Source organism: Tachysurus fulvidraco, chromosome 20, assembly GCF_022655615.1.
Source record: "Tachysurus fulvidraco isolate hzauxx_2018 chromosome 20, HZAU_PFXX_2.0, whole genome shotgun sequence".
In the NCBI taxonomy this organism is placed as follows: Eukaryota; Metazoa; Chordata; class Actinopteri; order Siluriformes; family Bagridae; genus Tachysurus; species Tachysurus fulvidraco.
The window spans coordinates 18,616,371-18,631,400 of NC_062537.1; the positions used below are offsets into that span (position 1 = coordinate 18,616,371).

Below are 15,030 nucleotides of genomic sequence, written 5' to 3' on the forward strand. Positions count from 1 at the left end.
ACCCTGGCATGGCCTCTCTCTCTCTCTCTCTCTCTCTCTCTCTCTCTCTCTCTCTCTCTCTCTCTCTCTCTCTCTCTCTCTCTCTCTCTCTCTCTCTCTCTCTCTCTCTCTCCCTATCTCTCTCTCTCTGACAGGCTTCCAAGGATTCAGGTGCTATATAAAAATGAGTGTGCTCTCTGACACCTTATGTGCACTTCAAACTGACAGATGGTTTTTGAAATTAGGCAGCAGCAGCTCCATGGGAAACCTGTTTCTCAGTGTAATAAAATACTAATTGTGTGTGTGTGTGTGTGTGTGTGTGTGTGTGTGTGTGTGTGTGTGTGTGTGTGTGTGTGTGTGTGTGAGAGAGAGAGAGAGAGAGAGAGAGAGAGAGAGAGAGAGAGAGAGAGAGAGAGAGAGAGAGAGAGAGAGAGAGAGAGAGAGAGAATCACAATAACCTTCTATTGTCATTTTAGGGACTGCGTCTTATGGCAGTTTGATGATATATTAAAAAGTAGGCTTTGATTCCATGCCATTACATAGTAATCATGGATAATGTTGTATTTTATGCAAGTGTGCAGTCCAGTATGTAGACAACGGTGCGCGCTATCAAAACGTACCTTCTGCTGCCACCTAGTGAACATTTTTATGGTTTCTATGTCAGATGATGGCATGACTGAGTTCATTAAGTTCATCAGCCACATAAACTGTAATTATAGGCCTATGTTTTTTGGGGAGTGTTTGATGTATTTGTGGATGTTTGTGAGTATTTATGAGTGTATATTTGGGTTGTTTTACGTAGATATGAAAGTATATTTGGGGTAAATGTGAGTGGTGTTTGTAGTGCTCATAGATGTTTGGAGTGTTTGACATATTTATGAGTTGATATTTGGAGAGTATTTGGAGGTGTTTATGAGTAGATGTTTGGGGTGTTTGACCTATTTATAAGTGAATATTTTTGTGTTTGAGAAGTTTATGAGTGAATATTTTGACTGTTTGTGGTATTTATAAGTGGATATTTGGGGTGTTTGTGGATATTTGGGGTATTTACGAGTGGATATTTTGGGTGTTTGGGGTATTTATGAACTGATATGTGGGGTGCTTGTAGTATTCATGAGTGGATATTTGTGATGTTTGTGGGTGTTTGATACATGAGTAGATATTTGGGGTGTTTTTTGGATGCTTAAGGTATTTATTGGTGGATATTTGGGGTGTTTGGGGTATTTATGAATTGATATATGGGGTGTTTGTAGATGTTTGATGTGTATATAAGTGGATATTTGGGGTGTTTGTGGATATTTGGGGTATATGGATATACAGTACTACAGTGAACAATACTACAGTCATCAATACTAAAATCTACAGTAATAAGGTATACAATACTACTCTAAAGAATACAAAGTTATTACTAATTCATTATTAATTAATTACTAAATAGTAATAAACTCAGCAGTAGTAAGATCTACAGTACTACAGTGAACAATAATGAAGTGACCGATACTAAAGTCAGCGATAGACTTGTTACATGCAAGAAGAAAACCCAAAAAAACCTTTTGTGCAAACCCCATTCATAGGATGCAATAATTCAAAAATAATATCATATTCAGCACTAGCTTTAAACACAGAAATAGTCTCGAACCTGACTTTATACCTGATCCTACCTAGACAAAGTTAAAAGTGTCTTGATTTATTACAGTGTACTTACTAAGGTGAGACCTAGTCATAGAGAAACAGCATGAGTTAACTTGGGTGGTTTATTTTAGACAGCCAGAATAAGTGAGAATAAAGAAACAAACATTCAGCCAAAAGAAAACACAAGTAATTGGTGTACTTAAAGATGTAGTCCTTAAGTCCTTCCAACACCACAACAGCATGCACTGAAATGTCTTTCCACTTTCTCTTTCTTTTCTCCAAGAAACTTGTACGTTATAAAACATACATGGGTTAAGGAATAAAAAAAAGAACAAATATAGATCAATGTAAAAGAAATCGATCCAAACATACAAATAGACAAATAAATGCGACTGAATGTATCGATATAATTGAAATCTGAATTTAAAAGGTATAAATTTGAATTGTTATGCATTTTTCTTTTATTTTGTGTGTGTGTGTGTGTGTGTGTGTGCACGTGCTTTGTATGTTTGAGAATAACAAGTCACTAGACAATATTTGCTTGTAAAACTTGACTTTTTTGATATTTATTTATTTATTCTTTTATTCCATATTAGCAGTAAAAACTTAACTATCAGTGAAGTTAAGCAGCTTGTTTTTTTGGAGAAGAATTGTAAATGGACGAGCACGTGCTGACAGGTAAAGTCATTGTCATGGCAACTACCAGTTCATTGCAAATTCTGGCGATATTTCACAACCGTCGAGCTTTAAAAGCTTGGTTGTTAATTCGTTCAGTCACGCTTCTTTAATAATATATAAAGAATAGCCATAAATACTCATTTAACCCACTACAGTTACCATAAAATAGAAGATTATTTGATCACTTTCCCTGAAAATTCTTTACAGGTATGTATTATCGCGAGAGTTCCATTTCAGCCACGTGACTTCTCTTACCTATGGCTGTTACGGGGAAGATGAATCACGTGACTTCTCAGGCAGCACCGTTACCATGGAGCTTTGGGTTGACTGATGCAGAGGACGCGCGTGCACAGAGATTGCGTTTCTGACTAAATATTAACCGAATAAAAAAGCAACAAACGTCAGGATTGGTGAGTAGAAATCGGTGTCTAGCTTTTTAAATATGTGAAATGTTAAAGCGAAGACGATTTACTGCGCAAAAACGTGAAAAATTGGCCGTATAATGACGCTGCTAATTAATCTTAGGGCTTTTTTTTTTAACTTGCTAAAAAGGGAAACTAGCATGCTAACATTATTTTGTATGTAAATAAATTATGTAAATAAATATGATCTTTAATCTGCTCTTTGTGGTATTTGTTTTTCTTTCTTTCACAAAAACAAATAGCAGGGGTTCATAGCAGGGGTTCACAAACTTTTACATCCAGAGACAATAATGCAGTTATTCTGATATTAAACACAACTGTGTGCATAAAAAATAATGTTTTATTAATTAAATTATATATATATATATATATATGTGTGTGTGTGTGTGTGTGTGTGTGTGTTTAATAAAATTTATTAGATCATATAACAAATAATATTAATTTCTTTATTATTTATATAACATTTATTATTATATGAATTATAAATACATAATTTATATACCATTTATCATTGTATAAATAATAAATAAATAAATAATGTATATAATATTTATTATCATATAAATAATAAATAAATAATTTATATAATATTTATTCTTATATGATAATAAATACATAATTTATATAATATTTATTCTTATATAAATAATACATAAATAAATATTATTTGTTATATTATCTAATACATTTTCGATACTATCTATAATGAATAAATGATCTTAAACATATATATTATTTAATAAATTAAAATGTATTTTTTTTTTTTGCACACAGTTGTGTTTAATATCAGAATAACTACATTATTGTCTCTGGATGTAAAAGATTGAGAACCCCTGCTATGAAAAGCCTGTGGATTTGAGGACATCTAACAAATACCACAAAGAGCAGATTAAAACCAAATCTGATTACAGTAAAAGGTTTACATTATATCTATATACGATTTATTTTATTTTATTTTTTACTTTATAAGATAGCTATAAGATAGCTAATCTGATTTGGTTTTAATCTATTCATTTCCCAGTTAATTAGGATTTAATGAACATGCATAATAATAAAATAATAATAAAACATGTATATTAACATCTTTTATAAGGGGAGCAATAAGATAAGATAAGTTATACCTTTATTCATCCCACAATGAATGAAATTTCTCTGTTACAGCAGCAAAGAGAAAGAAATGCAAATATATAAAAGAATAGAGACATAATATAATATATGTATATACAGTATATGTATATGTATATACAGTATACGTATATGTATATACAGTATACACAACACCACGTATAAATACAGAGAAGAAAAAAGAGACCATAAGCAGTAGTTACGCTAACAGACATATTGCACACAGGTAAAAAAAAAAATTCTGCATTACAGATTTAAAAAAAATCTGCATTACTGTAATATATTGTTTAAAAGAAATATTCATTTAAAAAAGGAGAAATTCATCGTTTTGTTGTCACTCAGTTTACAACTTAGACTTCATTTAGGAGCCAAATAGTTTTCCAGCTGCCAGAGGCGTTTTTCGTCTCCTAGCAAACAGCTGAGAAGGCAAAGAAACACTCTGCTGTGCTGAATGAACATTTCCAGTATGGCGATATCATTATCTTAACCCACACCAGGCCTTTATGCTGAACTGTGTTTCGGTGTGTAATCAGCATGATGATGCGTGATTGTTGGTCCACTATGTCTGTAAGAAACCTGTCCTGCGTTTTCTCTGCAGACGAGAGATTCGTCACTCGGGCCTCTGTGTGGCGGCAGAATGCAGTTCACTCCTCCTGTCAGCAAAAACAGGATTATCTCCACATTTCCAAAGGTACAGAGTCTGAGTTAGAACTCAATCTTCCATGCTTTTAAAAACACACTTTCATTTATAATCAGTCTGACTGGAAGTAATATATAATTTTAGTATTTCTTCATACAGTCACAGCATTTGTGAAAACTGATGTGGTAGCCTAGTGGTTAAGGTGTTGGTTTACCAATCGGATGGTGGTGAGTTCAAATCCCCAGTCCACCAATCTACCACTGCTAGGACCCTGAACAAGGCCTTTAACCTTCATTTGCTCAGTTGTAAACAATGAGAAATATAACATACACCTTAGCCTTACACCTCCAGGGTTAGAGGTTTGATTCCTGTCTCTACCCTGTGTGTGTGAAGTTCTCTCTGTGCTTCAGGGGGTTCCTCTGGGTTCTCTAGTTTCCTCCCTCTGTCCAAATAATGTACATGCACTGTAGGCTGATTAGCATCTTTAAATTTTAGACTACAGAAAATAGGTGGAGGTGCATTAGGTAAGATGTATTCTCTTACAGTTCAGTGGGTGAATTTGCTTCTGAATTATTTTTTTCTCTCTACTCCATTCCCACCTAAAGATGGACTAATGGAATTGTAAAGTAATGCAGGGTGCTATTACTTTTATCCTAATGGAATGGCTAGTCTTAAATGATATTGGACTGTTTGCTTTTAAGTTATTATTAGCAGACAAATGAGTTTTACAATAAACAAACGTCAATAAACTCGTGTGTAAGTAAGTCTTACGCCGAGTTTGTATCTAAATTCCCATCAGCACATGGACAGTTATATGATAAGCCACGTTTTAATGGGAAACTTTTTTTCCGAGTTAACGGGATTTTCCTAAACAGAAGTATAGATTTCTAGGTTTTAAAGAAAATACATTTCTATGTACCCAGCTTGATAAATGAGGCCCAATGTTGCACTCAAGCATGCTAAAGTTAGTGTATATACATCAAACTGTTTATCTTTGGGTTGAATGTGTGTGTGTGTGTGTGTGTGTGTGTGCGCGCGCGCACATGTGTATTGCAGTATTATAACCCACAAGCCTGTCTACAGATGAAGGAAGACTGGAGCGCTAAAGCTAAACAGGCTTTTAAAGACAGAGCCACCAGGCAGCAGGGGTGAGAGCTGCCACTTTCCTCCGTGTTGATTTATGCAATCATGTTTATTTTGAGCGAGTGCTCCAGCGGACATGCGCATCATTTCAAACTACCTTGCGTGGTGTATTAGCAGTGTTGTAGTACTCCAGACTGGACCTGAATCCACAAATCAATGATCCCAGACTGCTTATAAATTCTTGAATATGAATATGAATAACAATAATTGAAAGGGCATCTGTGCTTTGAAAAAACTGTTATATTTTCCGTCTGGACAGGTTGAAGATGTCGAAAGCCGTCATTGTTGGAGACCTGAACGTAGGAAAGACCTGCTTAATTAACAGGTACGTGAATCTGAACACTGGCAGTAAAATGAAACGTGTAATAATGTGAAATGTGGACTATAAGGAATCAACTGCAGTGTGTGAAGTGTATTTGTCATCCTGCAGTGTGTTTTCTGGAGTATAAACGCAGACGGTCTTGTGCTTTAGGTTCTGTAAAGATGCTTTCGACCGCGACTACAAGGCCACCATCGGGGTCGACTTTGAAATCGAGAGATTTGAAATCTGTGGGCTTCCGTTTTCTCTTCAGATGTGAGTGCTGCTTCTTCATCACAGCTTAACATACATCCACTGTATTTAAGAAGATTTACGGTTCCTTTATACGTGTGGGACTGGATATAGTCTGCTGACTAAAGTGTTGCTCTTAAGATTGGCACAACAAATCATTCTTATAATAATAATAAGAAGAATAATAGAATAGAAGGCTTTATATTGTTACATATGTCACAGCACCTCTACCATGACAAAGCACCCCTAGAACATTGAGGGTTAAGGGCCCTCAGATTCTTGGGGAATCAGAATCAGAATCAGAAAGAGCTTTATTGCCCGGAGTGTTTTCACATGCGAGGAATTTGTTTTAGTGACAGAAGCTCCACAGTGTAACAGAATGACATATACAATACAAGACAATTTGTATGTACAGATGTGCAAGTATGAAATGTGCAGTTGAAGTACACATAGCACAAATGTGCAAGTGTGAAATGTGCAATAAAGTGTCGTGTGTGGGACACGTCTAATCTGCATATAACTAGATTTCTTATTAAGGTTAAAAGTGGTGATTTTTTTTATTTTTTGTAAATAAATTTGCATCTGTTTTAAATTTTGATAATAAAACATATTTGGCAAAGTTTAAGCTTTTTAAAAACATTTAACATTCATTCATTCATTTTCTACCGCTTATCTGAACTTCTCGGGTCACGGGAGAACATGCAAACTCAGGCTCAGGCGTCATCGGGCATCGAGGCAGGATACACCCTGGACGGAGTGCCAACCCATCGCAGGGCACACACACACTCTCATTCACTCACACTCACACACTACGGACAATTTTCCAGAGATGCCAATCAACCTACTATGCATGTCTTTGGACCGGGGGAGGAAACCGGAGTACCCGGAGGAAACCCCTGAGGCACGGGGAGAACATGCAAACTCCACACACACAAGGCGGAGGCGGGAATCGAACCCCCAACCCTGGAGGTGTGTGGGCGAACGTGCTAACCACTAAGCCACCTAACATTTAACATGAAAAACACAAAAAACTGTTTGAATTGTGTTGGTAAATTCACAATGTGGTTTTCCTTTAAATCTTACTCGTTAAACAGCAGACTCGCAGACTTTTTGATCTTTTCTGACTCTGTGTAAATGTTTTCTTTATCACGTAGCTGGGACACTGCAGGTCAGGAGAAGTTTAAATGCATTGCCGCAGCGTATTACAGAGGAGCTCAGGGTATGAGCCTCGTTTCATATTTACCCATCTTTGCTCAACATGCCACAGAAACCTCACACCGTCTACATCTCAACATAGTAAACATCATTTGGTGTGTTTTCTTTCACAGTGATCGTCACCGTATTTGACATGACCGACATTAAAACACTGGAAAACACCAAGTAAGTCTTAGATTTTAACGTGGTTTTATAAATAGCCTGAAATCACTATGTGACACTATGGGATATAATACTATGGTGCACTGTCATGATAGATACAGTATCTGAATATCTAGCAGTGAAACTACAGTGTCTTGTAGTACAAGTGACAACTTCAAGGTGTTTAAACAGTACTTGAAGATGTTTTGTGCCATATGTAGAGGTTCTGTACCAGTTTAACAGGTTATGTACCAGTGTGAATGGTTTTGTACAAGTGTATGTCCTACTTATAGGGGTTTATGCCAGTCACTGAGGTTGTGTATCAGTTTAATAGGTTCTGTACTAGCTGTTTTTTTTTTCATTTGTAGGGGTTCGGTACCAGTTACAGAGGTTTTGTACCAGTCGTAGAGGTTCTGTACCAGTCGTAGAGGTTCTGTGCCAGTCGTAGAGGTTCTGTAGCAGTTGTAGTTTTTCTGTACCAGTTGTAGAGGTTTTCCTCCGGTTGTAGAGGTTCTGTAGCCGTTGTAGAGCTTTTTCTCCAGTTGTAGAGGTTCTGTAGCCTTTGTAGAGCTTTTTCTCCAGTTGTAGATGCTCTCTCTCAGTAGTAGATGTTTTCTGCCAATTGTATATGCTTTCTGTCAATTGTAGAGGTTCTGTACATGTTCCACCACCTCGGGGCTAGAACAAAAAAGAGTCTTGTTGTATACTTACTTCTTACCCTAAGAAATTGTATGACCAGTAGAGCATCTGATCTGTTTAGAATCTGTTGCATGCAGCTACCGGAAGCCAGGGGAGGAACACATGAGTGGGTGATCAGCTTGGCTGATGACAGCTTGGCTGATCTATCAGCATGTAGTTTCTCAGAGACATCCAAAAGGGCTGTCTCTGTCAAATGTGCTGCGTTAAAGCCAGACTGGTTGGGATCTTGGAGGTTGTTCTCTGAGAGATAAACAGACAGTTGATTATAAACGATGTGTTTAAGAATTAAAAAATAAAAAGAGAGAGTAGTGAAACCGGTCTGTAGTTACTGATGTCTGATGGATGCAGGTTTCTTCAGAATGGGAATAACCCTTGCTCTCTTAAAGGTAGTTGGTACATGACCAGATGTTAGGGATCCATTGATGATCGTGGTGATGAAGGGCAGAATGTCTTGCGAGATGGTCTGGAGCATAGTGGAAGGGAGTGAATCCAATGGGCAGAGGTTTGGTTCCAGTTGTAGAACAATATCAGGGAGCATCATCTGTGGTTAGAAACATATTTGTACAGTATGATGTTATGTGTAAGTACGTGCCTGTTGTTCTAAAGTGCACAATTGTCTCTTAGACAGTGGCTGACAGAGGCTCTGAACGAAAACGAACCAAACTCCTGTTTTATTTTCTTGGTCGGAACTAAAAGAGATCTGCTGGTGAGTCAGTCCTACTCACACTGACACACACACACACACGATTTTTATATTATTTAAAACAAAACATCACAAAACTGTTCCATTTATCGCTTACGTTACAGCAGCTAGAAACAGTCGCTCCCTTGTGACCCCCCCTTAACTGCTTATCAACAGTTACAAAGATTTATTAAACATAGAGCATCAAATGTTCACATCCTTGTAAATGAGCCATTACTATGGCAACAATACAGTGTTAAAGCAAGCAAATAATTATTAATATAAACCTGAGATTTGGTGTCACACCATGAACCGACAACTTCTGACCGATCAGAATCCAGAACTTTAGATAACTATAGATGTGTAGCTGTACATTAGATATTTTCAGCCATCACTCGCATGCAGTTTTACATTTGTGTGTGTTAATTAGTCTCCAGAGGAATGCCAGAGGACGGAGAGAGATGCAGTAAAGATGGCGGCAGAGATGAACGCAGAATTCTGGTCCGTCTCATCTAAAACAGGTAACATCCTCACTCCTGGTACTGTCGAGAGTCACTACAGAAAATACTGCTTCTTATTCTTCATTAGAGTCTGAAGTTCGTTCTGAGCTGTGAGAATCGTGTGTGTGTGTGTGTGTGTGTGTGTGTGTAATAACAGGAGAAAGTGTGCAGCAGTTCTTCTTCCGTGTAACTGCTCTGTCATTTGAAGACTTTGTCCTGAAGGACACGGAGCTCGGTTACAGCATGGCAAGGATCGGAGATGGAGACCTTATCAGTGAGTGTCTGCTATCTTCCTTCATGTTATAGAGTGTCTGTGTGTGTTTGTGTGTGTGTGTGTGTGTGTGTGTGTGTGTGTGTGTGTGTGTGTGTGTGTGTGTGTGTGTGTGTGTGTGGTATCTCACACAATCCTGACCTTCCCAACCTACTATCACTGCAAGCACCATCAGGTAACACAGAAGGGAAATAAAAGAATGACCAAATGAATGAATGTTTGTTTTATTTTTTTGTTAGGTTAGTTTTAGGTTTGTTTTTTTGTTGTTTTATTTGTTTAAGTATTTTTTATTTATTTTTTGTGTTTTTTTGTTTTTGTTTTGTTCATTTTTTTGCTGTTTATGTTGTGTTTAGTTTAGTTTTGTTTTTGCAGTTGTTTTTGTTTTCATTGATTTTTTTTTACATGAATAATAATAATAAGAAGAAGAAGAAGAAGAGGAAGAATGGTGTTTTTATATTGGTGTTTATTTTTGCAGAAGTGGATAAAAGCCCAGTAGCTGCTGAGGTGAAGGCAGAGAGAAAGAGCTGCTGCTGATCCCCTGGAGATGTTCTGCACTACATCACACTTGAAACTCACAGAAACACCCAGAACCTGCTCTGAGTAGCAGGAAGTCAAACCCGGGACTTTTACAGCTCCAGCTTCATCGTGGTGTTTATTTTCTCAGTATTAACATTAACCACTGCCATTGCAGAAATAAATTCATATTCGGTTTTATCAGACAAGTTTGGAGCAGAGGAATAAAAACCTGACTGCCTCTTTCACAGAAGTTTTAATACAGTATTTAATTGTGATCAAACACTGGAGCTGAGCAGCTGTTTGAATTTTAAAATGTTATTAACATACATTTGCATTATTATTATTATTTTTTTTAGAATTGTACCTATACCTTTTTTTTTTTTTTTTTTTTACAACATTAAATGAAGCACGGTTTCTCTTATGGTGTGTGTGTGTTTTCTTTTATTTTGAACCTTTGTCAGTTACAGTGAGTATTAAATAATTACAAAAATACACTTAGAAAATCCTAATACAATACAATTTCTACAGTAAACGCTCACTCATGTAGCCTACTAGGTAAAATAATAATGAAGTAAAATATAATAAACATTTGTCCTCCGTAATAATTTAACATATAGATTGTTGCATTTATATCCAAATATTACTATATATATAAATATATTTATATATATATATATATATATATATATATATATATATATATAGCTGAATTATAATAAATAATTATGAATTATGTTTTTTTTCAGTTATTTTTGTCAGATAATTCAAATTAAATGTATATATATATATATATATATATATATATATATATATTTATATATATATATATTTATATATATGTGTGTGTGTGTGTGATTTTAGTTATTTTTTATTTTTTTGTTCTTATTTCAAACTATGAATCGTATTTCAAATCTATGGTCTTGACTACAAATAGTAAAAAACTATTCATTAAATAGTTATAGTGTTTAACGTTTAGAAAAGTATTTAAAGTTGTTTTTGTGAGACAATTCTGAATTTTTTAAATAAATCCTGACTAAATAAATTAATCCTAATGAATACGATTCAACACTGTTGAAGTTGCTGTTCTGCTCCTGACCGCTAGAGGCGCTGCAACACTTTTACACTCGGGAACTTCTGCCACCGAGAGGAAGACCACTGTTTGTTATTATAGGAAGTAGCAAGTGGACAGAAGATCTTTAAAACCGTGTAAAATGGTTAAACTAATGGTATAAATAATACGTGTCTTATGGACAAAACGTGTGGTGAGTTTCCTGTGGTGTTTTAAAACGACTGACTGACTGACTAGTCGATTTTCAGAGCTAAATGTAGCCGCTGTATTTGGCCGAAGTCCAAACAGCGTAATACTTTAGTTACAAGTGCACTAGTTAGGGCGAGTCATAGTGGGCTTGTGTACACTATTTAGTGCAATAAACAATCAACACTGCGCTATTTGTAATTCAGCCTTAATTCTGCTATTTCTATGCAGCTTTGTTTACTTGTTTTGTACAGCATGAGGCTCTGAACTTCATAATCTACTCCTGATAGATTTAACATTTAAAAAGTTATTAAATGTAACACACATTATTTACGAATACATATTGCAATAAATTAATACATGCTACTTTTTTTTGTAAATAGCAATCCTAACCCTACCATTAAGTGAAAATCTTTGCATATCTTTAAACTATTTATGCGCATTTTAACAACTCTGAGAATCTGCCTTGTTCTCATTAGAGGTCATTTTAAACCCTAACTAGAAACTGATTTATTTCAGACTGTAGTTTTGTTTTTCTTTAAAAATAAATAAAAATAAATAAATGGGGAAGTCGTGGCCTATTGGTTAGAGAGTCTTTCTCCTAACCCTAAGGTTGTGGGTTCGAGTCTCGGGCCGGCCACGACTGAGGTGCCTGTGAGCAAGGCACCGAACCCCCCAACTGCTCCCCGGGCACCGCAGCATAAATGGCTGCCCATTGCTCCGGGTGTGTGTTCATGGTGTGTGTGTGTGTGTGTGTGTGTGTGTGTGTGTGTGTGTGTGTGTGTGTGTGTGTGTTCATTGCTGTGTGTGTGCACTTTGGTGGGCTAAATGCAGAGAACGGATTCTGAGTATGGGTCACCGTACTTAGCCGTATGTCACTTCACTTAAGTTCACTTAAGGTATCAGAATTTTACTGGGTTGAAGATAAGATAAGATATTCCTTTAGACATAATATACAGTATATACAAAAATGTATAAAAAGAGTAGTGGTTACACTGAAGGCATAATGCTCACAGGTAATATTGCACATTTTTTTTAATTTCTGTTATCGCACATGTTTAAAATGCTTTGTTATTGTTTATTATTGCAGTTAAACAGTAATAACAGTGTGTAATTATGGTGACTGGTTCACTGGGAGCTTTGATTGTAAAGTCTAATAGCAGCAGGGAGAAAGGACCGTCTGTATCGCTGCTTCAGACACTTAGGATGTAACAGTCTGTCACTGAAGAAATATCTCTGAAAGATCTGAGAAATCCAAGTAAAGGCATATAAATGCTTCAGAGTGGTCAACTTTTTCTCACTATATATATTATATATATATTTTTTGCCTTCTATTTGTTCACTCGCTTTACAATTTCCAGCCGAATCTACCGTGAGCATCTGTACAAGAATCGTTCAGGAGAGAAGGACATATTCATGTGTTTGGGGATTTTTGATGGAAAATGCCACTAGTGCACTTTAGAAAATAGATGTCACCATGAGGAAGGAAGATTGTGTAGAAATGCTGAAGCAAAACCCGAACAGATCAGCCAGAAATTTCAAGCATGGCTTCAGTCACATCTTCTAGCGGGACAATGATCCTCCACAGTTGTAACAAAATGTCACAAAGACAACAAATGGAGCGTTAGGAAAGTAAAAGTGGTTCCGTACTTGACTTAACACAGGAAATGTTTAGTAATATGAATGCATTATAGTATGGTCATCTTCTCTTCTTCCTCCTCCTCCTCCACCTCCTTTTTTCCCCGTTTTCTCCTTTTTTCATCACATTTTGGATAAAAATAATAACTATTTTCTTGTGGCCAACTTGGACCTACAGCCGGAGCTGAGCTGTGGTTGATGTTCCTTCTGTTGTGTCGGAGTTCATGAGTTCTGGAGATAAAATGACGGTCACCACCAAAACCAAAACCTATAAGCTGGTCGTCCATAAGAAGGGCTTTGGAGGAAGCGGTGAGTTCCCACGCGACACTGTGTACATCACTCACGCTCACGAGAAACCTTTATGCTCTTCTGCCCTGTGATTGGTCAGAGTGAGGTTTAGTTTAGCCCCACCCACTTTTCACTAACATGAAAGCCATGGAAATGTTGAAACATCATCATTTAGATGTGAATAAATCTGTGTGTGTAGTTCAGCCTTATTAGAGAGTCATCACCTATTTAAACTTCTCCAGACGTTATGCTGCTGTAACCATGACAACAGGGATTAAAGATGTCACTTTTTTGGTGTTCACTTTCCCAAATTCCTAGTTTTTTTAAAGCTCCTGTTTGACCAGGAAGTTCAGTGTGATTATTATTATTATTATTATTATTATTATTACACCTCTTTCTTCTTCCAGATGATGAGCTGATGATGAACCCAAAAGTGTTTCCTCAGGTTAAACTGGGGGACATTGTCGAGATCGCACACCCCAATGATGAATACAGGTGAGTTTCAGTCTCATGTTCTTCATCCCATCATGTCTGTGTTTCTGAGGATGTTAGATGTGATTTGCTGCAGCTTGTGAGTTTATTTCATGCATCAGTGGCTGAATGTTAAAATCCTTTATTAGGATCTACTCAAAGTCCATTTGTCTAAAATTCTCCTAGAAGGAAACTCACCCCATAGTCACCAGTCTGTACACTACAGTTTGTAGTGAATCATCTGATGTCTGTGCTGTGATCTCTCTCTAGCCCGCTCCTGCTCCAGGTGAAAAGCCTGAAAGAAGACCTACAGAAAGGTACGAAACCGTAATAATTTCACTGAAAAGAACAACTTTATATGGAGTCTGGGATGTTGAGAAACACTCCTAAATACATAAAAACACCTCGACTACTCAGAAACACCACCAAACAACTGGAAACACCTCGAATACCCAGAAACACCACCAAACATCTGGAAACACCTCAAATACCCAGAAACACCACCAAACATTCAGAAACACCTTAAATACCCAGAAACACCACCAAACATCTGGAAACACCTTAAATACCCAGAAACACCACCAAACATTTAGAAACACCTTAAATACCCAGAAACACCACCAAACATCTGGAAACACCTTCGACTACTCAGAAACACCACCAAACATCTGGAAACACCTTGAATACCCAGAAACACCACCAAACATCTGGAAACACCTTAAATACCCAGAAACACCACCAAACATCTTGGAAACAATTTAAATACCCAGAAACACCACCAAACATCTGGAAACACCTTAAATACCCAGAAACACCACCAAACATCTGGAAATACCTTAAATACCCAGAAACACCACCAAACATCTGGAAACACCTTAAATACCCAGAAACACCACCAAACATTTAGAAACACCTTAAATACCCAGAAACACCACCAAACATCTGGAAACACCACCAAACACCTGGAAACACCTTAAATACCCAGAAACACCACCAAACATCTGGGAACACCTTAAATACCTCTAGTACCCAGAAACTCCATTAAACATACACTTAAATGTTCAGACATCTCAGATAGTCAGAAACACCCAGAAACACCTCAGCTATACATGTGTGCAGCTATACATAAACACAAATACCATAAATGTCCACAGAGCACGGACACTGGAGACTCCTCATAAAAAT

At 36.7% G+C, this 15,030-nt stretch overlaps 2 protein-coding genes across 7 annotated transcripts in view; both read left to right on the forward strand.

Annotated features, from left to right (window-relative positions):
• The first annotated feature begins 2,371 nt into the window (after positions 1-2,371).
• On the forward strand, positions 2,372-10,614 carry rab36 (RAB36, member RAS oncogene family). 2 transcript variants are annotated; one of them, XM_047804472.1, is made up of 12 exons: positions 2,372-2,699; positions 4,435-4,527; positions 5,533-5,624; positions 5,879-5,944; positions 6,092-6,193; positions 6,881-7,138; positions 7,324-7,388; positions 7,498-7,549; positions 8,849-8,930; positions 9,337-9,427; positions 9,564-9,680; positions 10,153-10,614. In XM_047804472.1, exons 2-12 carry the CDS (start codon positions 4,474-4,476, stop codon positions 10,209-10,211), a joined length of 1,038 nt encoding a protein of 345 aa, XP_047660428.1. In that variant the 5' UTR covers positions 2,372-2,699; positions 4,435-4,473; the 3' UTR covers positions 10,212-10,614. The 2 variants fall into 2 exon arrangements, with proteins under 2 accessions (XP_047660428.1, XP_047660429.1); XM_047804473.1 differs by lacking the exon at positions 6,881-7,138 and having other exon boundaries at positions 2,394-2,699.
• Positions 10,615-11,297: 683 nt separating this feature from the next.
• Positions 11,298-15,030, forward strand: part of depdc5 (DEP domain containing 5, GATOR1 subcomplex subunit) — a 42,002-nt gene continuing 38,269 nt past the window's right edge. For 4 of the 5 annotated variants that reach the window (XM_047804476.1, XM_047804479.1, XM_047804478.1 and 1 more), the window contains exons 1-4: positions 11,299-11,455; positions 13,265-13,395; positions 13,782-13,869; positions 14,116-14,162. In XM_047804476.1, the coding sequence (XP_047660432.1) occupies positions 13,311-13,395; positions 13,782-13,869; positions 14,116-14,162 (220 nt within the window). In that variant the 5' untranslated portion in view covers positions 11,299-11,455; positions 13,265-13,310. Of the gene's footprint in view, positions 11,456-13,264; positions 13,396-13,781; positions 13,870-14,115; positions 14,163-15,030 lie in introns of all 5 variants that reach the window. The other variant, XM_047804480.1, reaches the window with a different exon arrangement.